This window comes from Stenella coeruleoalba, assembly GCF_951394435.1.
Source record: "Stenella coeruleoalba genome assembly, chromosome: 10".
NCBI lineage: Eukaryota > Metazoa > Chordata > Mammalia > Artiodactyla > Delphinidae > Stenella > Stenella coeruleoalba.
Genome location: NC_137156.1, coordinates 74,390,415 through 74,416,572, shown reverse-complemented (window position 1 = coordinate 74,416,572; position 26,158 = coordinate 74,390,415). Strand labels below are relative to the sequence as shown.

Genomic DNA, 26,158 nt, shown 5'->3' with positions numbered 1-26,158 from the left:
TGCCCTGGGGCCACCGAGTCTGTGCCCGGGCCAGTCAAGCCAGCAGGCGGGGCAGCAGGATGTTTCTTCCTGTGCCTTTGCCTCACAATTTCGTAACCTGAATAACAGGTTGAAGTAACCCCAGAAACAAGGAGGAAGGAAACTGTTTGGGGTTTGGGTAGCTGCAGAGAGAATTGTTGCCTCATCTGCATACCTGTCCCAGGTGCCTTTCTCCCTCCTGCCCCACCTTCAGATCCAGCTCCAGAGCCCCCGCTGGCTGCCAGGGTGAGCGGGCTGGGGACTCAGGAGCGCAGCGAGCTCTGCAAGGGCTGAGGGGGTCACCGGGACTTGGCCAGAAGAGCCCTCACCGCCCCCGCCCCTAAAGCCAGGAGCCCTGCTTGGCAAGGGCACCACGCGAGAGGCTAGCCCTGCCCGGGTATGTGTCCCCATCCTGTCTCTCTACTCCCTCTCTCTGAAGCCAGGTGTAAGCCTGTCCTGAGGACTTGTTCTCTGTCCCTCTCGTCCTCCGTTCCTGTCTCTCTGCTCTGTCTTCTTTCTCTCTTTCTGTCTCTGTACCTCTGCCATGTGCCTCTCCCCCTTGTCCTTGTTTTTGTCTCTCTAGTCTCTGTCTCCGTGACACTCTCTCCATGAATATCCATGTCTGTCCGTTCATCTGTCACACGCTGTGCCTGTCTTTCCATCCTGTTCCGCCCCCGGGTCTCCTGGCTTCTCCTCACATGGGGGACCCCACAGGATGTCCTTTAAGCCTCATCCAGAGGCCTGGGCTCCTGGACTACCGTAGGTCACATCCTGAGAACATTCAAGAGCACAGTATATTTTTGTATCTAAAAAAAGGTTGGTAACACGTATTTCAGAAATTTAAAGTTCTACAAAATCCCTGTGGGTGGGGCCAGGTGATAGCTCAGCTTCCTCCCCTGGAAGGTCCTAGAGGGGGAGGGCCAGGGTGGATGGGGGGATTTTCATCCTTCTCAGATAGAAAAGTGGGTTTGCCTTTGCTGCTGCTGTTGTTGAAACACCGAGGACGGACCCAGCCCGACTGCCTCGGTGCCGGGTGTTGTCCAGGTCTTCTGTCTCCTGTCTGGATCCTCGGCCGTTGGGCTTTGGACACAATGTCTGCTGAGATGGATTCTCAGGATAAAGAGGATTCTGGGGTGGAGAGCTGGAAGAGTGGTGGAAGCAAGTCCCTGCAGTCAGAGACCCTCCAGATGGCTACGGGGGGTGGGGTCTGAGACCCGGGCCGGCGACCATGAGCCCCGCCCTCCCCTCTTCGGAGACTCCAGAGACCTCCTGAGGGTTTTCAGCGCTGCCAAGTCACTGGTACCTGCGGGTGGCACAGCGGAGCGGTGGGACTGAGGCTGACCCTACCCCGGCCCAGGACTCAGGAAGGGGGGAAACTTCGGTTTCAACTCTCCTCCGAGACAAAAGACACTGGCAGGGCTTCCCTGTGGGAATTGGGCAGCCAAGACTTGCATCCAAATTCTGCCCCTGACCCTTGCAAGCTGAATGCCTGTGGGCCTAACAGTGGTGAGTCTTAGCTTACTTACCCCTAAAGTGGGGAGCTATGAGGATTAAAGGTGATAGTGCATGTATGGCACCTGGCGCAAGCTCACCTGTGCTATGTGGGTCCCTATTACTCTTAATTTTGGTCCATCAGCAAAGATCACTTGAGCTTCTGCTCCCTAACGGTTTCACGGGGGCTGGCCAGCTCAATGTCTCTCAGCTGGCTGGAGGACAGAACGATGGATAGATGCATGGGTAGATGGATGGATGGATGGATGGTTGGATGGATGGATGGATGGACGGACAGACAGACAGACGGACAAGTGGATGGATAGATGGACAAATGGATGGATGGATGGACAGATGGATGGATACATGAATGGATGAGTGAATAAATCAATCCTCCAGGGACAGTGGCTGGTAGACTGCATCTTCCTCTGCTTCCTAATCTCTGCATTCAAAAAAGGCATGTTGAACTGAATACAGAATTACAGGGGCAAAAGTGAAGCAGAGGTGGGAGCAGAGAAGGAACAGATGATGGCAGACGATGGGGAACAAAACTGAAAGGACTGCGATCCCCTCAGTTTTAGGTACCCTTTCCTCATCTTCAGTCTTGTTCACTTTCAGACCCTAGATACCAGTTTCCCATTTTATTTTCTTCTCTCCACAGGAACACTGACCCCAAGCCACTCGTCACCTGGACACAATGAGAGTGTCAGGTAGGGCCAGGCTCTGAGGATTCTAAGCCTCAAGGTTGAGGTCTGAAACTGGTTTTGGAAACCATTTTCTGCCAGCAGTGTCTGCCCATCCTGGACTCAGAGGTTACTTGGCTTTATTTGTTCTCAACTGGTCAGGCCAGAATTCCAGGAGGAAACCAATACAGGGAGAGCTTGGAAGAGTATAAGAGGTGACTTCCTGCCTCAAGGCTGAAGGACTACAGAAACTTCAGCACCATGGCCCCACCTGGGTGGGATCATGGAGGTTCATCCTATCTTGGAAACACTTCACTGTGGTTGGCTATTACAGACAAAATATTTGCCTCAAGGAGGGCTATTCTAGAATCCTCAAACCACAGGGCTGGGCACAAGGAGAGGCCTTTGCCTTTTGGTCTGCACCCTCATACTGTACCCTCTTTGTACAGGTAGGGAAACTGAGGCACCAAATAGGAAACTGACACAATCCATTTATATTTTCAAACACCAGGAGAAAGGTGAGAGCGAGTTTTATTTATTTATTTTTATTGAAGTATAGTTGATTTACAATGTTGTGTCAATTTCTGCTGTACAGCAACATGATTCAGTTATACATATATCCATTCTTTTTTATATTCTTTTCCATTGTGATTTATCACAGGATATTAAATATAGTTCCCTGAAGAGCATGAATTTTTTTTTTTTAAGATTTATTTATTTGGTTGCACTGGGTCTTAGTTGCGGCTTGCAGGCTCCTTAGTTGAGGCTCACCAGCTCCTTAGTTGCAGCATGCATGTGGGATCTAGTTCCCCGACCAGGGATCGAACCAGGGCCCCCTGCATTGGGAGTGTGGAGTCTTATCCACTGCACCACCAGGGAAGTCCCAAGCACGAGTTTTAGAGTCAGCTTACTTCCCTGGGTTCAGGTCCCCCCTGTCACTTACTAGCCTAGTGACCAGCTCTCCCAGCTGCAGTTTCCTCATCTGTACAATGGGGGTAATCAGTAGCGTACAACACAGAGGGTTACTTCCAGGATGAACTGAAATAATGTGTGTAAATGCCGTTCGCCCAGCACCCGACACAAAATGAGTGCCGTATAATGTGAGCCGATGCCCTAGAAGACGAGGACCCCACAGACCTGACCCCACCCCATGGGATCCAGGGGGCCTTCTCCCCCACCGCAGTAGCTTGAGGCCAGCAGGAGGCCACAGCTGAATTCAGGGCTGAGGAGCAAGGGTGGTGCAGAGAGGGAGGTCACACGAGATCCGGCGTGTTTAGGGTGGTATGGCCATAGATGGAGAGGGAGTTCAGGCAAGGAGCAAGGGAACTTGGCCTGATGGTTACATTTGACTCCCAAGGCTGTGGGACCACCAGAGTCCTTGAGGCGGGAGGAGTGGTACAGCCTTCCCGGAAGAGTGAGGAAAGGGAGAGCGGCCGGGGGCTCTGGTGGTCCATCATGTGTTTGGAGTTGCTCCTCAGTGATGCATGGGGGCATAGGGAGCAATATGGCTGTGAGGCAGGGGAGGCCACGTTGGCTAGGCTGGTGTGTGTTCCTACAGAGAGCACTGTGTGCTATTTGCGGTGGCTTTCAGGGGGAGTGGATGGCAAATACAGGAGACCAACCCCACCCCGCAAGCCACCCTGGAGGCTGCCTAGTGGTGACAACCGTAACATCCTTCCCAACAAGCCATGGGCTCAGCATCAAGGGCATCACCCTGTCCACTCTGTGACTGAGGAACTCCAGCTCAGAGGTGCTGAGCCCCTGCCCGCGGTCACACAGTGGCAGGTGGCCGCCCTGAGCCTTCCTGCCTCCAACGCCGGGGCTCACCTGCCTCCTGCTCTCCTGCCGCAGTTCTCAGGCCTCCCCTCAGCATGCTGATTCCCAGGCCTCACCCCAGAGATGCTCTCTGGAGCGCTAAGTGGAACCCAGGAAGGTGCATTTCTAACCCTCCCTCCCAGCAGCCCTACTTTGGGGAACACTGCCATGCAGCATGGTCATCACGTAGGCTCACGCTAGGCCCGCCATGCAGGCCGTGGACTGGTCCACAGTGTGGGCAGGGTCCGGACCTACAGGATGTGGTCTCACTGAGGGGATTTGGGAAGGACCCACATGTAGTCTTGCTGCCTGGCCTTGCAATGTGGTCTGGTGCTGTGGTCTCATGGCAGCATCTCCTTGCTCTGCAGGTCTGCTTCACCTCCTGGCCCTCATTTTTGGCCTGGTCACCACATGGGTCTTCGTCCGCAGATATATCAACTTCAACATGAAAACCATCCTCCTGGGTGAGTGGAGCTCGCTACTGGGGCAAGGCCTATGGACCAGGGCTAGGGGCCAAGGATCTATTCCATCCCTGGGTGACCCAGGAGGTGGCCAGCCATGGCAAGGTGAGGACTGCCCTTGGGACCCGAGGCGTTCGGGGTGGGAGAAGAGGAACCCCCAGGCTGTCCGGAAGGCTGGGAGCCCATGGAGGCCAGAGAAGTGTCCCAAGGCCCTGGCCAGAACATATGCCTGCATCAAGGGCCATTTTGGAAACATGACCCAAGAAGGAAGGACAGAGGGAAGAAGAAAAGAAGGGAGGGAGAAAACTTCCCGGGCCTTGAGTGCCTTCCACCTGTACTTGCTGTTCCCTCAGCCTGGAACCCTCTTCACTCAGACCTCCCTGTGGCCAGCCCCTTCTCAGCCTTCAAGCCTCTGCTCAAATGTTACCGCCTCAGAGAGGCCTTCCTTTACCACCCCAGCTATACTTGCAACTGCTTTTCTTAGTTTAGAGTCTTTCATGTCAGCCTATTCCCTTCAGAACATCATTATCACCCATCATTAGGTTGTTTATTTATTTGTTTACTTGGTTGTTGCCCAACCCCATCCCATAGAATGTGAGCTTCCTGAGGGCAGAATTTTGCCTTGTGTACATCCATCTCTCTAGCACCTCAGAGCAGATGCTCAGGAGACATTTGATAAGTGAAAGAAAGAGGGATGGATTGGTGGATGGCTAGATGGATGATGGGTGGATGGGTGGATGATGGGTGGATAGGTGGATGATGGGTGGATGGATGGATGATGGGTGGATGGGTGGATGATGGGTGGATAGGTGGATGATGGGTGGATGGATGGATGATGGGTGGATAGGTGGATGATGGGTGGATGGATGGATGATGGGAGGATAGGTGGATGATGGGTGGATGGATGGTGGATGGGCAGATAGGTGGATGATGGGTGGATGGATGGGTGATGGGTAGATAGGTGGATGATGGGTGGATAGATGGATGATGGGTGGATGGATGGATGATGGGTGGATAGATGGATGATGGGAGGATAGGTGGATGATGGGTAGATAGGTGGATGATGGGTGGATAGGTGGATGATGAGTGGATAGATGGATGATGGGTGGATGGATGGATGACGGGTGGATAGGTGGATGATGGGTGGATAGGTGGATGATGGGTGGATAGGTGGATGATGGGTGGATGGATGGATGATGGGTAGATAGGTGGATGATGGGTGGATGGATGGATGATGGGTGGATAGGTGGATGATGGGTGGATGGATGGATAATGGTGGATAGGTGGATGATGGGTGGATAGGTGGATGATGGGTGGATAGGTGGATGATGGGTGGATGGATGGATGATGGGTGGATAGGTGGATGATGGGTGGATGGATGGATGACGAGTAGATAGGTGGATGATGGGTGGATAGGTGGATGATGGGTAGATAGGTGGATGATGGGTGGATGGATGGATGATGGGTGGATGGATGGATGACGGGTAGATAGGTGGATGATGGGTGGATAGGTGGATGATGGGTGGATGGATGGATGATGGGTGGATGGATGGATGATGGGTGGATGGATGGATGACGGGTAGATAGGTGGATGATGGGTGGATAGGTGGATGATGGGTGGATGGATGGATGATGGGTGGATGGATGGATGATGGGTGGATAGGTGGATGATGGGTGGATGGATGGATGATGGGTAGATAGGTGGATGATGGGTAGATAGGTGGATGATGGGTGGATGGATGGATGATGGGTGGATGGATGGATGATGGGTGGATAGGTGGATGATGGGTGGATGGATGGATGATGGGTAGATAGGTGGATGATGGGTAGATAGGTGGATGATGGGTGGATGGATGGATGATGGGTGGATGGATGGATGACGGGTAGATAGGTGGATGATGGGTAGATAGGTGGATGATGGGTGGATGGATGGATGATGGGTGGATGGATGGATGACGGGTAGATAGGTGGATGATGGGTGGATGGATGGTGGATGGATGATGGATGCTAGCTGCTCTACATGCATGGTCTCATTTAATCTGCACAAATGACCTAGGGGGTGATTCATGGTATGTTTGTGGAGTGGACTCATGCATGACCTCATGTTGTGGTTTTATGTGTGGTCCGAGAAAAAGAGAAGCTCAGGGAAATTGAGAAACTTACCCAGATGTCCCTTGTAGATGTCAGAACGGGAATGAGAACACAGGTCTCCCAGATCCAAATCCTTTCAAAGGAAGGAGAGAAAGGGAAGGAATTTCTACCTCTGGATTCGTCCTCCTTAAAGACCAAGAACCACCTCCATCAACATAATCAAACATAATAACCTCTAGTGGCCCAGACCAGCTCATGGCTTCACAGCAGTGAGAAGCCAATCACCCTGCCTTTAACACAAACTCCCCACAGTGGAATCTCAGAGGGCCCTTACCTCATGTGCTTCTTGTCGAGCATGGCCCGCGCCCAGGTCAGGATGATTCACGTGGATACATATCTCAGGCCCTACTTTTACAGACTAGAGATTGACTTGGCTGTGCTGCTGGACTCGGAGGAGGTGTGCCAGATGAGCACAGGAGGCTCAGAGCCGGAGGCGAGCTCAGGAGTGAGCTCTAGAGAAGAGAGCCTCAGCTTGGGGTGGCAGAGGGGAGGAATTGAAGGGAGCCCCCAGATGTTTCCCTCTCAGAACTCAACCACCTGGGGTTTGACAAATCAACACTCCCCCCAGCGATCATCAAGCAACTGTTCTGTGTGAGGTCCCAAAGACCCCAGAACGAGGAACACGTGGCCCCAGCTCCAGGCACGTGAGTTAGTTCACATGTCTGGCGTACGTTGTCACATGCAGCTTGCCTTCCAACTCCTATTGCTGACAGTCCTTCAGCTCGACCATCTCCCACCTCCTCTCCCTCCTCCAGTCAGTAACTCTTCTTGCCTGTTCACTCGATGCCAGCCCCTGGATGCCAGCTGTTGTACTGTACTACTGTACTTTTGAAGGTACTGTACTGTAAGACTAAAAATGTTTTCTTTATTTTTTGTGGGTTTTTTTAATGTATTATTTGAGTGAAAAGTATTATAAACCTATTACAGTACAGTACTGTATAGCTGATTGTGTTGGGTACCTGGGCTAACTTTGTTGGACGTACGAACAGATTGGATTTAGGAATGTGCTCTCGGAATGGAACTCATTCATATGTAGGGGACATACTGTATAGAATATACAAAAATGGAAGTGCATTAACATGACCCGAGTCTTGCAAAATGCTTACAGTGGCAGGAAATGTAACCAGTGGGAAAAGCAGCCATCCAAAACCACTAGTGCTCAGGCACGGAAAGGGGAACCTTCATTTACTTCAAACATTCCTGACCTGGTTGCATGCACCCACCTGATGACTTAATGCATTAATATGGAAGCACATATATTACTACAGCACAGAATGTTCTAATGTTTTTATTATTATCTTGATACATAGTTGGTTTCCTTTTTAATCCAATCTATTTTATTTTATGCATTTAATAACTTGCCATCTGGTAGAGTAGGAAGTGCTGAGTGTCTCAAGAGAAGTGGGAATAAATTTACTGTAAGGGGAGTTCATAGGCTTTTCCAAATCACCAGAGGGGTCCATGGCACAGAAATCAGGTGATTAAGGAATTTCTGATTTACCTAATAAATTGGACAGGCTTCTTTCAGACGGGAGTGACAAACCCAACTGTAAGCGGTTTAAGCAAAATGGGATGTCTTTTGAGTCAGGTCATTGGGAAGCCCATGGCATCAGACTTTAGGTGTGGCTGAATCTAGGGGCCCTGACAAAGGCCCCAGAGTCTGTCTCTGTGTCCCTGGGCTCTGCTCCTTGCTGTTTAACCTCATTCCATGGGCAGCTTTCTCTCCCAGGCAGGCATGGTGGCTACCAGCTCTCTGGATGTTCACCTTGCAGCTCAGCTGCAAGATGCTTCTCTCTCCCCCAGGGCCACATATCAACCCCTAGAAGGGCTCCGTCTCCAGACGAATGTAACGCTATAACTGGCTCAGCCTGGGACACGTGATACCCCTCGGGCCTTGGAGGCAAGGGTAGGGGGACAGCTTCTCAAGGACCAAACGGAAAGTGTGTCAGTGTGGGTGTCCCCCAAAAAGGAGCATTCCCCCGCTCCCCACTGGCATTTCTGTGTCCCCTGGGGGCCGTGTCCTCTAGGACTTAGCACTCAGCTGGTGGGAGACCGGACGTAGAACTGCAGAAATAAGCAGGACGCGGCACAGCTAAGACGTGAAACCTGTTCAGATGTTCGGAGCTGCGGGAGTCGGGAAGGGATGCTCCGGGCCCGAAAAGTGACAGCCACACCATCCTGTCCTTCCCGGGGGCCAGGGCTCTCGGCGCCTCTCACTGGCTCTTCTCCACAGCCGGCGAGAGTGGGTGTGATGGCCCCCACTGCGCAGGCGAGGAGGCCGAGCCCCAGAGGAGAAAACTCACACGTGGTCACACACGGTCAGGCTCCAAGTCCAGTGGGCCTCACAACAGAGGTCTGCTTCTTTTTAACCATGAGAGAGTCCTCTGTGTGCGTGCGTGTGTGTGCACGTGCACGCACATGTGTGTCTATGCACGTGTGTAAGTGTATGTGCATATGTCTGTGTGCATGTGTGCACGCTTTGTGTGTATGTGCGTGTGTGTGTGTGTGTGTTTGCGCGTGAGAGAGAGAAGTGGTGACAGTGGCAAATTAGGGAGGACTTCCAGACCAGATGGGACTTTCAACTCATTTCAACCCCTGCCACGGGACAGGGACTGCGCCTGGCCAGGCCAACACCTCCCTGAATTCCCTTCTTCCCACTCCCCAGCCCTTAGGGTGAGGTGTTCCAGAGTCTCTAGTCCCAGCCCTGAAGGTTCTAGAAAAACCTTGGTTCCCAGAGTCTGCCCAGCTCACTCTTTCCATGGCCTGATGGTGCCTTCCAAAGCCCCCAGCCCTGTGGCCCCTTCTCAGCCATTCGGACTCATAGCGGGGGCTCAACTGTCTCCCTTCCACAGCACCCCCAGCCTGCAGTCTGGACTGCACCCACCCTGCCCCCCTCTCTCATCCCCTGACCCAGCTGGGAGCCCCAAGGATGCAGGCTGTGCTTATTATCATTTCAGTGACCCCAGAATTGGCTTATGTTTCCTGCTCCAAAGTACCAGGGCCATGTTGAGCACCGCAGGGGCCCCCAGAGGCAAACAGAAGGGGGTGCTGATAGTCTAAGGGGGCAGAAGGGCCATATGTGCCAAGAGAGGTGGGGCGACATGCCCTGGGCTCCAGGAGGGCCGCCTGCTTCCAATGGAAAGGGGTCAGGGAAGGCTTCAGGGAGGAGGCGGCTATTTAGCTGTGCCTTGTGGAGGAGAGACTGGCCTGTGCAAAGGCCTAGGGGCAGGTATGCTGGGGCTCCAGTGGAGAACTTGGCTGCTGAGTCAGGGACGCAAGTGTGGGGAGTGGAAAGAGCACCAGGAGAGCAGGAGTGCTGAGACGTCTGAACAGTGCAGAGAAGTACAGAGAAGGTGGAAGGAAGGGACAATTATGGTGATGATAATAGTAACAGTGATTGAGTGCCTACTGTGTGCCAGACACTGTATTCAGAACTTCACAGGCATCTCATGCAATCCTCACCACAACCCTATGTGGATGCTATAAGTATCCCCATTTTGTAGATGAGGAAACTGAGGCTCAGAGAGGTGAAATCTCTTGGCCAAGGCAATGCAGCTGTAAGTGGCGGGGAGGCAGTCAACCTCCCCATCTAATCCAGAGCCCACCCTCTCAACACCTCCTTACAAGAGACAGCACCTCCGAGTCCCCCTTTCCACACCAACACGGTGGTGACTGAAGGGGGATGCAGCTCGGGGGGAGTGGGACTTCCCCTGACTGAAAAGGGCATGGAGGGGACTTCCCTGGCGGTCCAGTGGTTAAGACTCCATGTTCCCAATGCAGGGGGCGCGGGTTCAATCCCTGGTCAGGGAACTAGATCCCACACGCCACAACTAAAAAAGATCCCGCGTGCCGCAACTAAGACCCAGTGCACCCAAATAAATATTTAAAAAGAACAGAAAAGGGCATGGGAGCCCCTGTGCACTGTGGAATTACAGAGAGCAAAGACTGCACCAACACAAACCATTCACCCCACACCCTGAACCCTGTCTCACCGAAGCCTCCTGAGTCACACTGTGAAGTAGACACTGTCACACAGCATCTTGGTGCTGAGCAAACACTCAGACGTCGCCTGCTGGGGGGAAGGCAAATCCAAGCACACGCGCTGCCTCTCGCCTTCACCGGTTCCCACAGTAGACATCACCAATCGATCCCAACACTCTTTCCCTCCAAGCCCACAGGTAGCCTCAAGGCTTTATCATTAAACCTTTAATAGTAGATCCGTTAACACTGAAGAGGAAAGCTGTTTGACAACCCTGATCTAAACCAACTCCCTCATTTTACAGTTGGCACTTTTAAGCGAAAGGGAGAGATTTCTGGCAAGTCACACAGCAGATTACTGAAGTCGCCCGAGTTCCCTGATGGCAACTCCCCTCCGGTGCTCAGTTCCATGCCCTGAGCAATAGCCTCTTGGGTTCCCAGAGGGGTTGGGCAGCTTAGGAAACCCCTGAAACCCAAACCCACAGAGCAAATCCCCTGCCTCCCAGTGACTGAGACCCCTGGGCCTCCTCCCCGCCTCATCCAGTAGCTTGACCGTGAAGGCTGGATGGTCAGAAAATCAATTTGGGAAAAGCTTGCTAAGCCAGCCTGTTGACATGGGGTTTATCCGACTCAGCCGCTGTTGATTAGGCTCTGGGCAAACTCCAGGGTAGTCCCCGAAGCCTGGCCCAGCCCCTCTGGCAAGGTGAAAACCTCTGGATTCGAAAGTAAACTGGGCTCTCTGGGGGGAGGGGGGCGGAGGTGGAGCCCCAAGGCTCATAGGAGAAGAAGACCCCTCCCAGCCTCACCCTCAACTAGCCACTCTGGGGTGGGGGGGTTCTGTCCAGAGGGAGGGGTAGGGCCGTCGGGTCCACATCTCCAGCCATCCCTCTCCTGAGCCACTAGGGGGTGTCTCCACTCCCGGCCCTCACTCTCTGGTGATGGTGTCCCAGTTGGAGCTCTGGTTACACCCACCAGGCCTGTATGCTGGCGCTCGGGGTGGGGAGCGAGAGCCTAGGATGGGCTTTCTGCTCAGATCCTCAGGGCCGCCCACTCCACCAGGGGAGCCCTGGTGCAGGCTGCATTCGCTCCTAAGTAGGGGCACCATCACCCACTCTGAGGCACCACAGGCTTGCCGAGCCTGGCACTAGTGGGCTGTGCCCCCCAGAGGGACGCTTTTTCCTGATTCCCATTAGGGCTCCCTCTAGGCCCTAATCACCCCCCCAGCTTGGGCTCAGACCCGCCCAAATGCTCTAGGTGTTCATTCAGTGAAGATTTATCGAGTGCCTCCTATATGGCAGGCACAGGAGTTATGGGGATGATTTAACAAGACAGTAAAGACAGAGGGCTTGCCACAGTGCCTAGCAGGCAGCAAGGCCCTGGCGTGTGCCAGCGTCTATTGGGAAGCCTGTGGGTTTGCTCCAAGCACTCTGGCGCGGCTCAGCCAGTCGCCTGGCGTGGGAGCTGAAGGAGAGAAAGGCTGCCTGATCACTGCTCTCCCTTTGCAGGTGAACTTTCTCTAATTCCCTGTTTACCCAGTTCTCCCTCCTGGCACCTTCTGAACTGTCAGGTGGTGTTAAAACAACATGCATGAATATAAGTTAGAACCTGCCAGGCTGAAAGCGTGGGTGACATTTCAGAGGCTGTGCTTGGGGGCGCATCTGCCTCTCCCGCCTTTCACAGGCCTCCAGAGTTCGCCCTGGGAGGGCCGTGTGGAGAGGACGCAGGTCTTAATAGCAGCCACGATAATCAGAGGTCCCACATACTGAGTCCTCAGTGGGTTCCAGGGACCGTGCTAAGCCCCGGGAGGGAAGTTCCAGAACCACCTGCCTGGTCCCTTTGAATCTCAGGGTCTGACCCAAAGTAAGTGCTCCGGAAATGAGTGATAAGAAGAATAGCCAATAAGCCCTGAGCATTAACCTGAGTTCATTAATCCCGCACAAGAACCCAGTGGAGAAGTACCATCATTGGCCCATTTCACAGATGAAGGAGCAGATTTGCAAGGAGGTTGAAGACTTGCTCAAGGGAACCTGGCTGGTGAGAAGCGCTCCCACCCACCATGCTGGGCCCCCAGGAGCTTGTCAACAGGGGCCTCTGTGAGCTCAAAAGGCTGCCACGTCTCAAGAGAAAGCTCTCAAGAGAATCCCTTGTGACTCGGGTCATTAACCACCCTTCACTGTTCTGCACACAGTCACTGAAGGTCTGCAGGCAGCCAGGAGCTGTGCCAGGGCTGGGGCTGTGACGGGAATCCCAGAAATGAACGCTGAGCGGTCAGACACGCAGCGTCCCGTGTCTTTGATGGGGTTGTTGGAAGCACTGTGGGAGCACAGAAAGGGGCAAATCCGCAGACCTAGGTGGTCAGGGAAGGCATCCCTGGGAGGAGGCCCCCTGTCCCTGCCCCTCTCCTCCTCCTGGGCCCCTTCCTTAGCTGCCGCCACCAAAGCTATTCTGTTCCGTCCGCAGCTTCGCACTCGGTGAAGACCAAGTGTGGCCTCAGCAAATCCTGCCCGGACAACTTCTTTGCGTTTAAAATCACCAGCGGGGCCGCCAACGTCGTGGGCCCCTCCGTGTGCTTTGAAGGCCAAATGTAAGTTTCTGGCGTTTCTTTTCTTTTCTTTCATTAATTCACTCATTAGCAAGTTCAGAGGCCTCAAGGGCGGGCCCTAGAGACCAGCCCACACCTTCGACATGCTTCCTTTTACTCTGGGTGGGTGGGTCACACATGATAATAATCCTAACATCTTGCAAATCGGCCAGCACCTTGCTAGACGCCTTACAGCATCGTCTCCCTCAATCCCCCAGCATTCCTGGAGGTGGGGCGATAATCCTCCCCTTTGTAAAAATGAGGAAACTGAGGCTCAGACAGTGTTACCCAGCTAACCCTTGGTAGAGCCAGGATTTGAACTCAGGTCTGTCTGATAGCCAAGCTGCTGGGTTTCCTATGACGGGGGATGTCTAAGGGGAATGTTCAAGATCAAGGTCCAGGCATCAAGGCCCAGATGCAGCAGGTGCCAGGGCTTCTACCCAGGTGCAGGAGAAAGACTATCTACCAGGCTTTCTAGGTAGTAAAGTCCCTGGGACAGCAAGTTCATCCTACGAAAGAAGCCAGAGACAGGTGTTTTAGTACGGATTCCGAACCTAGATCCAAATCATTTAGGCAAAACAAGGAAACCTACTGGTTCACGTACCCAAAAGGCCAGAGGCAGTGGGCTCCAGCACCAGCTGAATCCAGGGGTTCAGACCAAGTCATCGGGGCTCCCTCTCACACTACCTTCAGCTCTGCTTTCCTCTGTCATTAGATTCGGTTTTCTCTACTGAAAATGGACTTCCTCATGTGGTGAAGGAGGGAGGCCAGCAGCTGGGTTGACATAATAGCCCTGTCTAGGACCCCACTGGGAAGAGCTTTCCCATTTGAATTAACCCTGCAAAAGTCCCGGGGCTGGGGCTCATTGGCTGGCCTGGGTCACATGACCACACTGGCCCAATCACTGTGACCAGGGGCACAGGATACTGGCTTGTCCAGGCCTGGGAGAGAGGTCAGTGCTGAGAACCTCCTGGCCTGAGACGGAGAAGTACACTTTTCCCAGGGATACCAGAGGATGCTGGGCCACAGTAACACAGCTGGGCTCCACTTGGGGATCCCAGACATGGCAGGACGGGACCAACTTTCTGGGCTCTGCCTTCCACCTAGCCTAGGGACATGGGCTGACCGTGCCTCCAGCACCTCCGAGCCCCAGGCAGGGACCCTCCCTCTTCCCTGGGCAGAGTGTTCTGGTCCCAACGTACCATGAGAGACTCAGAGAATCCAGCCCACCGCTCGCTTCCAGGAGAAAACAGATGGCCCAAATAATTCCGTGTGTTTCCTGATGCTTCTAGAGTGTTCACTCCACACTCGGGACCAACTGTTGTATTTTGTTTTTCTTCTTTCTCTTCAGGATCATGAGTCCTGTGAAAAACAACGTGGGCAGAGGCCTGAACATCGCCCTGGTGAACGGTGAGTTGCCGATCCACCCCCCGCCGGCCCCCACCACGCTCTGAAGCCTGGCTGGCCTGTGGGAACAGGTCTAAAAGAGCTGGTCTGCCCTGCAGTCATGGCCAGGTCCCTGCCAGGTGCACCCATCTCAGGAGGATACGCTGCTCCTATGAAACGTGACCCTGTCTGGGCTTAAACCAACACACATGAAACCATAGGGGACAATGTGAGATTTCAAGCTGAGTGCACGCCTTCATTCACTCATTCGGCAAAGAGTGACAGCAGCTCCTGTGGGCCAGGCCCCGTATGGAGTTCTGGGGGTCACCTGTGAACTAGAAGGACAGACCATGGCTTGACAAGCCCCTGTGGGCGCCCATGAAGTTCACAAAAAAATCCGAAGGTGGTAAGCACATATGAAGGAAAAGGAAACACAGCTCTGGGCTCGGGACACAGAGCTGGCAGCAGAGGTAGTCGGGGGAGGAGGCTTCCAGAGGGAGGTGATGGTCAGCTGAGGCCTGAGGGATGGTAGGGGTTGACCAGGAGAAAAGAGGAAGGCTCCTTCCAGGCAGGGCAACACTGTGCAGGGCGCAGGGTAAGGAAGAAGGAGGAGAGGGGCTTGGGGGTCCACACAGGCTCTCTCTGGCTATAACATAAAAGCAGGGTGGTGAGAGGTGAGGCTGGGGGACCAGCAGGGCCAGAGGATGAGGGGCTAAGTGTCCTGCTAAGAAGTGTGGACCTGAAGCAGAGCAAAATAGGGAGCCTTGGAAAGGCTTTGAGCAGGGCCTTGGCCCAGCCCTGCCTTCCTGAAACCTCTTCTACCTTGGAATAGGGAGGCTAGAGGCAGGGAGACCCAGGGAGGCCCACAGTCTCAGTAAGCCTGCATCTCCAGCAGGTGATGAACAGGAAGCCAACTGCAGGCCAAGCCAGGAACAGGGACATGTTTCAGGAGGGGGTAGGTTACAGGGGCCGAGAAGGACCAGGTGGTGTGGCCCCAGCCGAGCCCCTCCTGTCTGCCTTCAGCTCTTACATCATCTGGGGAACAGGGGCTATTTGCCTGGATCTAAGAGCTATTCTTGGGACAAAGGTCAGGGCAGATGGAAAAAGGGCACAATGGACACTTGGGAGAAAAAGGGTTCAAGCTTGTGTGCAGTGTGACCACACAACCACACTTAGGAAGTGACAGGGTAAGATTGGAACCCTGGCCCTTTGCTCCTAGAGGACCCATTTCCCGTCTGCCAAGAAAGCCTGCTGCGTCAGGGGAGAGGTCAAAGCCTGGAACAGAGGAGGAGCGTTGCCGGACAGGGGTCAGAGGACAGCTCTGGCCAACTACCTGGGAGTCCAGGAAGGGTGTGGGCCAGGAGGGGCAGGAAGCTGAGGGGGGGCCGCTCCTCCTCCAGAGTCTAGAGGAGAGGGAGGCCTGAGTCCCCCTGCTGCTGGCCCCTTCCAGATGGTCTCAGAGCACCCCCAGCACGCCAGGCCCCAGGAGACCGCAGCAGCCTCACTCACATCAACCGTCCCACCCAGTCTCCACTCACCCCACAGTGGGAAGGGCAGGGAAGGGCTCCAGCTGCAGCCGACCTGGCTGAAACCTGCTGGGCTTCTCTTCCTCCAAATGGACCACCGTGGAAGAAAACGCCTGAATATTTCCCCAGGAGATGGGCTCAGACGGAGGCCTCCTTCCCCATCCCTCGCAAAGCCCAAAGATAAAAACAACCGCTGATGACACGGAGAGCTCATATTTATCGAGCACTTACTGCGTGCTAGCTATTCCACTGATCGTCATCACGATGCTAGAAGGCAGCGATGCTCAGTTTCCCTGTTCTCCAGGTAAAAAAATGGGGGCTCAGAGAGGCTGGGCAACGTGCCCAGGATACACAGCCAATAGAATCATCTAGATTTGAACCTGGCTCTGGCTGACTCCAGGTCTTAATCACTCAGCGAAACTACCCGCTAGACTAGAAATGTGTCCAAGCACATGCGCAGCGCCTACTGCATGCCAGCTGTGGGAAGTCTAACAAATCGCTCTCAGGGCCTCAGGGTCCTCATCTACATAACGAGCCAGAACAACAAAAGGATTGCTACTTCTCAACCTTTTAGAGGGCAGGGATTCCTTTGAGAAACTGTTCAAACTACACCTCCTCCGCCCCCCCCCACCCCCCACCCCCCACCCCCGGTTCCAGAAAAATCTGCAAATGCACAGGATCACAAAAGTACTTTCACCGGCTTCAGAGATTCCTTCCCAAGAGCCCCAGGTAAAGTGTCTGGACGGGCTTGGACACTAGTGGTTCCAAGAATTCACGGGGGACTGCAGTGAGAGCCCGCTCCCACCCCGCAGGAGAGCTGCCACTCCCCAGGCCCCTGTCGCCACCCTCTTATCAAATCTACCAACTGAATTGGGGGAGGGGGCAGTGAAGGTGAAACTAGAGCCGCCATCCCCTCTGCAACACCCCCATCCAGTGGCCAAAGGTAAGAATTGCAATTTTCCTCCAGAACACCTGATTCCCTGTAGGATTTGTACGCCTTGCAAAGCCCAGCAAGGCAATCCAGATTACTGGACTCCGGACACTGAGTACACTTCAGCCCACTGAAAATCCCTTTGCCTTCAAGAGTTGGAGCACTCAAATTGCATATTTCCTATTTAGGTGAGAATAGTAATGATGGTTGTAGTTTTTTTAGTTACTATTTTATAGGTAAGATTTATCTCACATGCATATATTTTAAATACATCTCATTTAGTTCCCACAGCCCATGGTACAGATGCAAAAATTGAGGTCAAATGCTAAGTCGTGCATTAGGAAGTGGCAGGGCAGAACACAAACCCAGACTGGTTGGATTCCATTCAGTTCCAGAGACCTTGCACTGTTATGTGCTAGTACCTCTCAGATCAGCCCCATGGTTACTGGGCACCTAATTTAGTCCTGCATGCTTTCTACAGGACCTAATTTTGTTCCACTATTATTCTATTCTATTTTTAGACCTTAGACTACAGAGTAGCCACTCTCCACAACATGAAAGACAGAATGACGTGCTATGGCAAATAATAGTTCTGCTCTCTTATCCCTTAGGAACCACAGGAAAGGTGATGACACAGAAATATTTCGACATGTACTCTGGAGGTAGGCACCACTGTTGGCACTGAAGTCGAGGGCGGGCTGAGCTTCCTGTGGCAAGAGGCTATCTGGGTGCCGGGAGTTTGGCTCTTGTTTCCAGGGACCCAATCAGAAGGCGGCACAGTGTGGGGGGGGCCGTCCTGCCGCCTTTGAAACTCCTTTCTGCTGTCTTACTGCGCACTCCCTGATGCAGATCCTGAGGCAAGGATTCCAGTGCGGTGTTTATTTGGAAGGAGGTGATCTCAGGGAATGTCAGTAGGGAGTGGGGGAGTGAGCCGGGGAAAGGAAGGCAGCCAGTGCAGAGCGTTACGGAGCCACGATCGCTGCGGGGAGCCAGTGTAGAACATGTGCCCCTGAGACACCCCGAGGGGCGAGGGAGCCGCGGTGCTCCTACCTCTATTCCTTGGCACTTCCCACGCTTCTGGCCCGCCCCAGGGTACAAAGGAGGATGTGGAGGCCGGAGAAGACCTTCAGGCAAAGAAATGCTGCTGCTGGCAATGGGAGGCCAGGCACGTGTGCACTGAAATGCTGAGGACGAGGGAATGTGGCCCAGTTTGCTCTGCTAGGTAGAAGGTATTTTTTTTAAGCCGCAAGGTTGCTACTGAGCCCAAGGACAGGACAAGGCCTCCCGAGGCCCAGAAAGGACAGCTCTGAGGCGCCAAGCTCTCTGCATCTTTCTGCAGTTGTCTTTTCTTCTCTCTACCTAGACATGCTTTCTGAGCTGCTCTGTACCCATGGACACCCCTTACTCAGGAAGTCACTTTCTCCTTGTCCTTAGCACGGCCCAGCAACAGGGCACCGACTCACCTGGGCTGGAGGCCCGGATACCTAAGTCCCCACCAGCAGCTTGCTCCCCGCCAGGCCACCCGGCAAAGCTGTGGGTGGAGGCAGGACTCTCACGCAGGCTTGAGACATCTTCCAAATTGTGGTGGAATCAGTCCCGGGCCCAATATGCCACTTGCTGCCCAGCCGGCGACCCAGCCCCCCACCAACACAGGAGCCTCAGCAGGAGCAACAAAGCAGCAGGGTGGCCCCTTGCAGGCAGCAGAGGTCTGGGCCCTGCAAAGACTGGCTTCCGCCAGGATAGATGAACTGACCTCAGCCTCCTTCTCGGCGCCCGGCTCGACTCAGTATCCCTCTGTGTCCCCGCGATCACAGGGCCAGCTCTAGGCTCGGGCATTAAGGGCGCTGAGCATGAGACCCCTCACCCCAGAAGCTCCTCGCAGAATGGAAGGGCCCTCCTGCTGCCAATCAGCTGTTTTCTTCTATCCTCAATCTCCCACCTTTGCCTCCGTCTCCAGGGAAAACCTACCTCACTGCACCCACCTAAATATGTGAGCCCAGAAGGGGAGAAATCACCAAGCAGCAGAGAGCAGGAAGCCCTCTTGGCTTTACAGACAAAGGAGGGGCTGAAATGGGGGAAATGGAAGTCTGCGGCCCAGATGTCACAGCGGGGGAGGGTGCTCAGAAGGTGACCGGTGACGGCATCCTTAGAGACAGGAGCCGGGACTGTGTCTTGGGCTCAGGGCTTCCCACGACGGCCGTCTTCCAGCCGAGTCCCACCTCACAGATAGGGTCTGCAGGGCCAGAGGGCGTGCCCACCTGGAGCCTGTATCAGGGCCCGTGCAGACCTCTTCCAGGTGTGCCCCCCATGCTACAGACACAGCCATAGGACTGAGGGGTGGCCAGGGGACGGCTGCTGCTGGAGGAGAGGGTGGCAATGACAGAGCTTGGGCAGGCAGAGCTTGGACACATGCAGGCATGTACAGCCCCTCTTGGTACAGGACAGAGCTGGAGACGGGTGAGGAGACAGCGGAACAGGCCATGGGCCGAGGGCAGGGACCTTCATTTGTTCTCTGTCCAGGGTGGCCTGGGACCAGGTTATGGTAAAGGTCATCTCTGGAGTCAGAGATTTCAGGTTGGGTGACCTGAGGCAGGTGACATCCCTTGAGCCTCGGTTTTGTCATCTATAAAACAGAGGTAGCCATAGACCTCCACTTCATAAGCTGGATGTGAGAATTAAATGATAGCCTGCAGTAATGGGGGGGGGGGGGGAAACCCAGCCTGGCTGGGGGAGGAGCCCAGGGAAGCTTCATCTCCCCTCCCTCTTCCCTCACTCCATCCATGTGATTCGGAAGCAATGAGGTCATCTGTCAAAAAGAAAAGGGAAAAAAATAAAAAGATAAACCAAGTTTTATAATGCCTTACCCTAAACTTGGACGTAACCATGGCTGATGTGGAACAAGAAACAGAAGCCTTTTGAGAATAAGTCGCCCCTTCCCACAGAAGACGAAAAAAAGAAGATGACTTTTCGAAGTGAGAAGATAGTTATCAGAAGGTACACTTCATCTTTTCCAAACATCCACTGTCCATTCCAGACGAGAGCCGGCTCTTGCTATCTGCTGACGGCTCAAACAAATTGATGGTACTTTCAGAGCTCCCACCTTTTGTCTCAAGAGTTCAAGGGCTGCTGTGGTCATTGACTGGAGGCCTCCGTGTTACAGAGCAAGTTGGTGGCTGGCCTTGCTTGGGGGACTCGATTTTCCCTCTGAATTCAAGGGATACCCACAGAATAGTAAGAATCAGGGCAGCTTCATGGGCACGCAGGCTGTGAGCAGAAAAGACACACAGGGCCCCTTGCTTAGAAGAAACTTGATTTGATGCTCTGCCTTCACCATCTTGAAATTATTAATAATTTTTCAACAAAAGGCCCACGTTTTCATCTTGCACTGGGCCCTGCAAATTATGTAGCCAGTCCTGCTAATAATTGTAATTCTGTTATAACGCACTTACTGCAAGCCCAGAGTCATCGTCACATTTGAGCTTTACAGAAATGCTCTGAGCAGGGCTATTAATTATTCTCCTCTGACAGATGTAGCCCCTGCTTTGCCCACCAGGCCAATCTTGCCCATACTTCCTCCACTGTTCAAGAGCCTTCTGTATAAGTTATGCCTTATCCAGAGCACTATTTGCACTGTTTGTGTGTTCCTTTAAATCAGCTCATTCACTTTTTTTTAACCTAAATAAATATATCTTAAAAGGAAATTATATCACTGCCCTAAGTAGAAAGCCATTATCTTTTTTTATGCATGGAAGGTGACCGTAAAAATGAGCACAACAGAAAAGAAATCAGTGCCGTTGAGGCAAGCTGCGTGCTGACGCCTCCGCAGGTGCTGTCCCCAGACCTGCTCTGTGTTCAATCCCGAGATCTCTCAAGTGCAGGCAGGCGTTAGAGATGAGAATGGAGCCTTGCTCCTCGACATAAGCTGGAGAGTTGAGGAAGCCCCAGGTTCTCTCTCAGTGGCCCGAGATGCCCGGTGGGTGTACCCTCTGAAGTCAGCACAGACAGGCTGAGTGCATCTTAAACAGGGTAGAAGGGGCAGCGGAGCTCCTGAGAGGTGACTGTGCTCGGTCCCCTGGGGGGGTAGACCTTCAAGGGCCCTTACACCATGGTTCTTACCCCAGCGGCAGAGCAAAATCGCCTGGGAAACTTTCAAATTCCAGAACCCACCCAGGCCAGCTGAATGAGGATGGCCTCACCCTGTGCAGGTGGAGCTCAGTGTCAGGCTGCCCGGGCGTTCCTGGGTCGTTAGGGCCATAGGAGAGGATGAGAACGACCAGCCGTCTTTCTCCTAAATGACCAGCACGTCGTTTTTCAATCCTCCCACAGATGCTAACCTCCTGGTGAAATTCCTTAAAGGAATTCCAGAGGGCACGCTGGTGCTGGTGGCCTCCTACGATGACCCGGGGACCAAGTAAGTGGGAACCTCCGCCTGCCAGGCCACGGGGAGAAGCGAATCAAACACCTCCAAACTGCAAGTCCTCTTCCTCCTATCCTGCTGGCTCCAGCTTCTGACACCTTCTCCTAAGGAGCCAAGCAGACAAGCGCACAAAGAGACGTTCTGGGGGGTTCAGCACAGCCGTGGTCACAGAGTGAAAAACTGGACACACTCTCCCTGCACAGTGATAGCGAACTGGTGACAGAAATCATGATATATGGCGATATAGGACGTATTATTATATATACATAAAAGAGGATATACTGCATCAAAAATGCTGATGCAGAAAATATTTAAGCACACGGAAGAATGTTCACCCTTTAGCATTAAGTTAAAAAAAAGAAGCAGTTTACAAAAGAATTGGTATAATCCCACAGCGCATGAGGGAAAAAAGACATGAAGGAAATATACTAAAATTTTACAATGATTATGTCAAGGGGGATGAAACTAAGTAATTTTTAGTTACTTTGTAAAGTTCCGTATTTTCCAAGTGAACATCTATTATATTTGCGAAAAGAAGCAAAACCGTTGTAACGCTTCGCCAGCCCCTCGGATTGGCTTTCGGAGAAGCATCCTGGCCACTCCGCCCTGTTTCTCCTGAGCTCGGGAGAGGCTGCTGCCCTCGCTGGAGGAGGGGTGGAGGGTGAGTCAAGGGCCTGAGACGCTCCCTCTTCTCCTATCCCGAGCTCACTGTCCTCTCTGGTCCCCTGCAGGATGAATGATGAAATCAGGAAGCTCTTCTCCAACTTGGGCAGCACCTACGCAAATCAGCTGGGCTTCCGGGACAGCTGGGTCTTCTTAGGGGCCAGAGACCTCAACAGTAAAAGCCCCTTTGAGGAGGTGAGTTCCTCGCAGCCTCCCTGTGCCAGTGAAGGGGGGGATGGGAGTTGCGGGGGACAATGCCAGGAATGGACAGACAAGGGCTGGGGTGTCCTGGAAAGGACACATGGGGCAATGTGAGGAGGGCCACCCAGCGGTCGCCCACCCCGGAGCTCAGGGCGGCCTGATGGGCTAGTCCCCCAGCAGGACGCAGCCTTGACCAGGTGGGTCATATATAAACGCATAGATCCATAGGTAAGTACCAAAAAGGAGAAGGAAAAGGAGAAAAAAAATAAAAAGGATGAAAGGAGATTAAGGCATGGAGGAAAGGGAAAGGAATGTAGAGGTGAAGCTCGCATGATGGGGAGGGGGAGAGTCCAGAGCAGGGAGTGGGATGCCCAGCTTCTGGTCCCCGCTGCGATCCCCTCCTTCCCCCCTGCCTCAGTCTCCCAACCTGTAAAGGGGCAGGTTTGTGCCAGGGGAGCCCCAAGTTCCCTTCTAAGTTCCCTTGGAGAGGGTGAACTTGCACCAAGAAGGGGACACAAGAGGGCCCCCCTGAGTACACGGAGGGAGTTAGGAGGGGTCCATGATCTGGCTACAGTCACTACCCAGGGGTGGCCCGAGCAAAGTGCACCTGAGAGGCATCCAGAGGTGGGGTTTGAGGAGCCCTCACAGGAGGAAGGGGGAGTCAATGACGGTTGGGGGCCCCAAGGAAATGCTGTACCTTCTCCCCCGCACCCCTTGCAGGACAATCGCCATCTGTGCATCCCCAGCTCAGAGCAATTCCAAAACCTGGGAGAACTGGCCAGGCTTCCCCAGCATGAAGTTGGCCAGTCTCTGGTGGTGAGAATGTTCAGCTCTGCCCAGATCCAAGACGGGAAGCTAAGGGTCAATGATTCAGACATATATAGGACCAGTGAGGAAAGGGAACTCTGTCCTGGAGGCAATAGGGAGCCATGGTAGGTTTAAGCGGGAGAGTAAACAGATCAGATTGATAACAAGAAAGACTAGTATTCAGCAAGTGCTTGCTCTGTGCAGGCGTGGCTGAGCAAGTGACCTGCAGGATCTTATTTAACCCACAACAAGGTAGGTACAATGAGCATCCATCCCATCTCACAGACAAGGATCAGAGCCTTGGAGAAGTTTTAACCAGCTTGCTCAGTGATAGGGATGCATTTCTCATCCAGGTCTGCAGTTTCCCCAAGGACTTCCTGTCCTCATACTTTTAGAATGGCCTCCCTGCCTGTGCATGGGGAGCACTGTGAAAGGGGCGCAAGTCAGAAGGCAGGGAGGAAGCCAATGCGATAATCAGACGAGACCTAGCAGCCTGGAGGGGGAGGGGCTGTGGGAGGCAGAAAAGGGACAGTCAAGAAGCCTCGTGCTGAGCTCCAGGGAGGTGGGGATGAGGCTAGAGTGGGCTGCAAGGGGGTTTGCCTTGTCTGGAAAATGCTGACCTGGTTTGTATGTGTGTGTTTCCAAGAGAATATATTCAGGTAATTAGAAATTACTTTTAAAAAGTAAGGAACAGGGCTTCCCTGGTAGCACACTGGTTGAGAATCTGCCTGCCAATGCAGGGGACACAGGTTTGAACTCTGGTCCCGGAAGATCCCACATGCCGCAGAGCAACTAAGCCCGTGCACCAGAACTACTGAGCCTGTGCTCTAGAGCCCACGAGCCACAACTACTGAGCCCACATGCCGCAACTACTGAAGCCCGTGCGCCTAGAGCCCGTGCTCTGCAACAAGAGAAGCCACTGCGATGAGAAGCCCACACGCTGCAACGAAGAGTAGCCCCCACTCACCACAACTAGAGAAAGCCCACGTGCAGCAATGAAGACCCAACGCAGCCAAAAATAATAATTTTTTTTTTAAAAAAGTAAGGAATAGTGCAAAGTAGCTTGTGCTAAAGGAGAAAAGGAGAGGACCCTCTGTTTATACCCTCTGGGTGAAGGACACAGGGGCAGGGGCCTGGGGCTCCAGAATGTCCCTTTGGAAGGTGTCAGGGGCAGGACTCTCTAGGAAGAGGCAGGGCGGGTGCTGTTCTTCCTTAAAGCGCAGCTTCCAGCCCCAACAAAACTGGGCCAATTACAGCAGAGAGGAAGCATGTAAGTAGAGAAGAGTCGGCACCACCTTTTTTCTGATGTCTGATCAGCTGACTGCACCCCATCACCCAAAAATGAACCAAAGACCCCCGACGTGATTAACACCATTCTGTCTTTTGTTCTCCCACATGGGAAGCAGGGTTTCAGAGAAGCAGCATCTAGAATTTATTTTTCCTTCCTAAGGGTTAGCCACAGTTATCCCACCTGTAGATTTTATCATTTACATTCTTTTTTCCATAAATTAAACCTGAGCATTTTAAACACCATCTTAACTGATTTTATTCTCTTTATACATTTATTATTAATATTAATTAATATTACACAGTGGTTCCACGACTTACCAACTGGGTAGCCATAGGCAGTTACTTTGGTTCTCTGTGCCTCAGTTCCCCCATCTGTAAGGTGAGATGATCACAGCGAGCACTTCTTAGGGCTACTGTGAGGATTAATTACAGAAGGTGCTTTGTGCCTGGCATAGAGCAAGCATTCACGAATTGCTAGAACGCTTCCTTCTTCTATTGAAGTACAGTTGATTTACAACGTTGTGTCAACTTCTGCTGTACAGCAAAGTGATTCAGTTATACATACACATTCTATACCTTCTTTTTTTCATATTCTTTTCCATTATGGTTTATCACAGAATATTGAATATAGTTCCCTGTGCTACACAGTAGGACCTTGCTGTTTATCCATGCGACATATAATAGTTTGCAGCTAGGACGCTCCTTTTTCTTCTTTTTCTTCTTCTTCTTCTTCTTATTATTATTAACATTTGGGACGTCCTGGAGGGGCTAAAGCTCTTCAAGCACCACTCCCCACATGCTTGGTACCAGCGCCCCCTGTCCAGGGCAAACAGGCAGTGACTAGGCTCTGATCTCATCTCTGAAACCTTGGGCAAGTTGCCCTCCCCAGCCTCAGTTTACCCATTTGTGAAATGGGCTGGAAATATCCAACCCTCCCATGCCCCTCATGGGGCAGTGGCGAGGAGGAAGTGAAGCCATTTAGGTTTTAAAGCACAACGCAAATGCAGGCGTGAGTCCTAACATTGTCAATGTCTCTCTTCTGTCTCTCTAGTTCTTAAAGAACAGCCCAGACGTGAATAAATACGACGGCTGGCCGGAGCTGCTGGAGCTGGAGGGCTGTGTGCCCCAGAAGGTATATTAGGGCGGCTGTGGCTCTTCCTGGGCCAGGGCCCAAGGGTGCTCCTGCCCGACTTAGGAGTCAGAGCCCAGGCTCACTGCGAGCCGGACTGACAGGAGGAGACGGCCAGCAGAGGAGGAGACGGGAGAGGGAACAGAAGTGTGGAACGTGCTGAGGGTCCTCCAGTACCCTGCACGCTTCCCCCGTTGGAAACAAAGCCCCCCCTGGGTGGAGGCGTCCTACCTGGAGGTGGCCAGCCTCAGAGGGTCCTTCCGGAGCCGGCTGTCTGTGGAGAGAACAGGTGTGCTTTCCTTCAGGGACTGCTGACTGTGGCTCCCAAGGAAGGACAGGACGGACTGCCTGCACCTGAGCACAATTAAATTTTATTTTTGATGATTTTGAACAAACTTTCCCACCCCTTGATGTGCAGCATTTCCCCTGGGGTGGTCTAGACTGAGTCTGCTCGGCCACAAGTTCCAACAGGTTGGTGACGGCTTCAAGCACCTGGTTAAGCAGCTAGAAAGGAGGTCGGCTCCGTGGGGATTACTTTTAGGTGTGGAAGAATCCTTGGCTCCCAGTGTGAGGGGTAAGATCCACAGCAACAGAGACAGCCAGAGGAGCAGACGCGGAGAACACTGTCTT

At 53.1% G+C, this 26,158-nt stretch overlaps 1 protein-coding gene across 1 annotated transcript; it reads left to right on the top strand.

Annotated features, from left to right (window-relative positions):
* Nucleotides 1-360: 360 nt before the first annotated feature.
* On the top strand, nucleotides 361-25,896 carry FAM3D (FAM3 metabolism regulating signaling molecule D; the record flags this gene model as incomplete). Its single annotated transcript, XM_079933333.1, has 10 exons — nucleotides 361-415; nucleotides 2,171-2,219; nucleotides 4,376-4,471; nucleotides 13,058-13,181; nucleotides 14,530-14,588; nucleotides 17,633-17,683; nucleotides 21,348-21,432; nucleotides 22,170-22,296; nucleotides 25,451-25,531; nucleotides 25,834-25,896. Exons 2-10 carry the CDS (start codon nucleotides 2,207-2,209, stop codon nucleotides 25,894-25,896), a joined length of 699 nt encoding a protein of 232 aa, XP_079789459.1. The 5' UTR covers nucleotides 361-415; nucleotides 2,171-2,206.
* Between the last annotated feature and the right edge of the window lie 262 nt (nucleotides 25,897-26,158).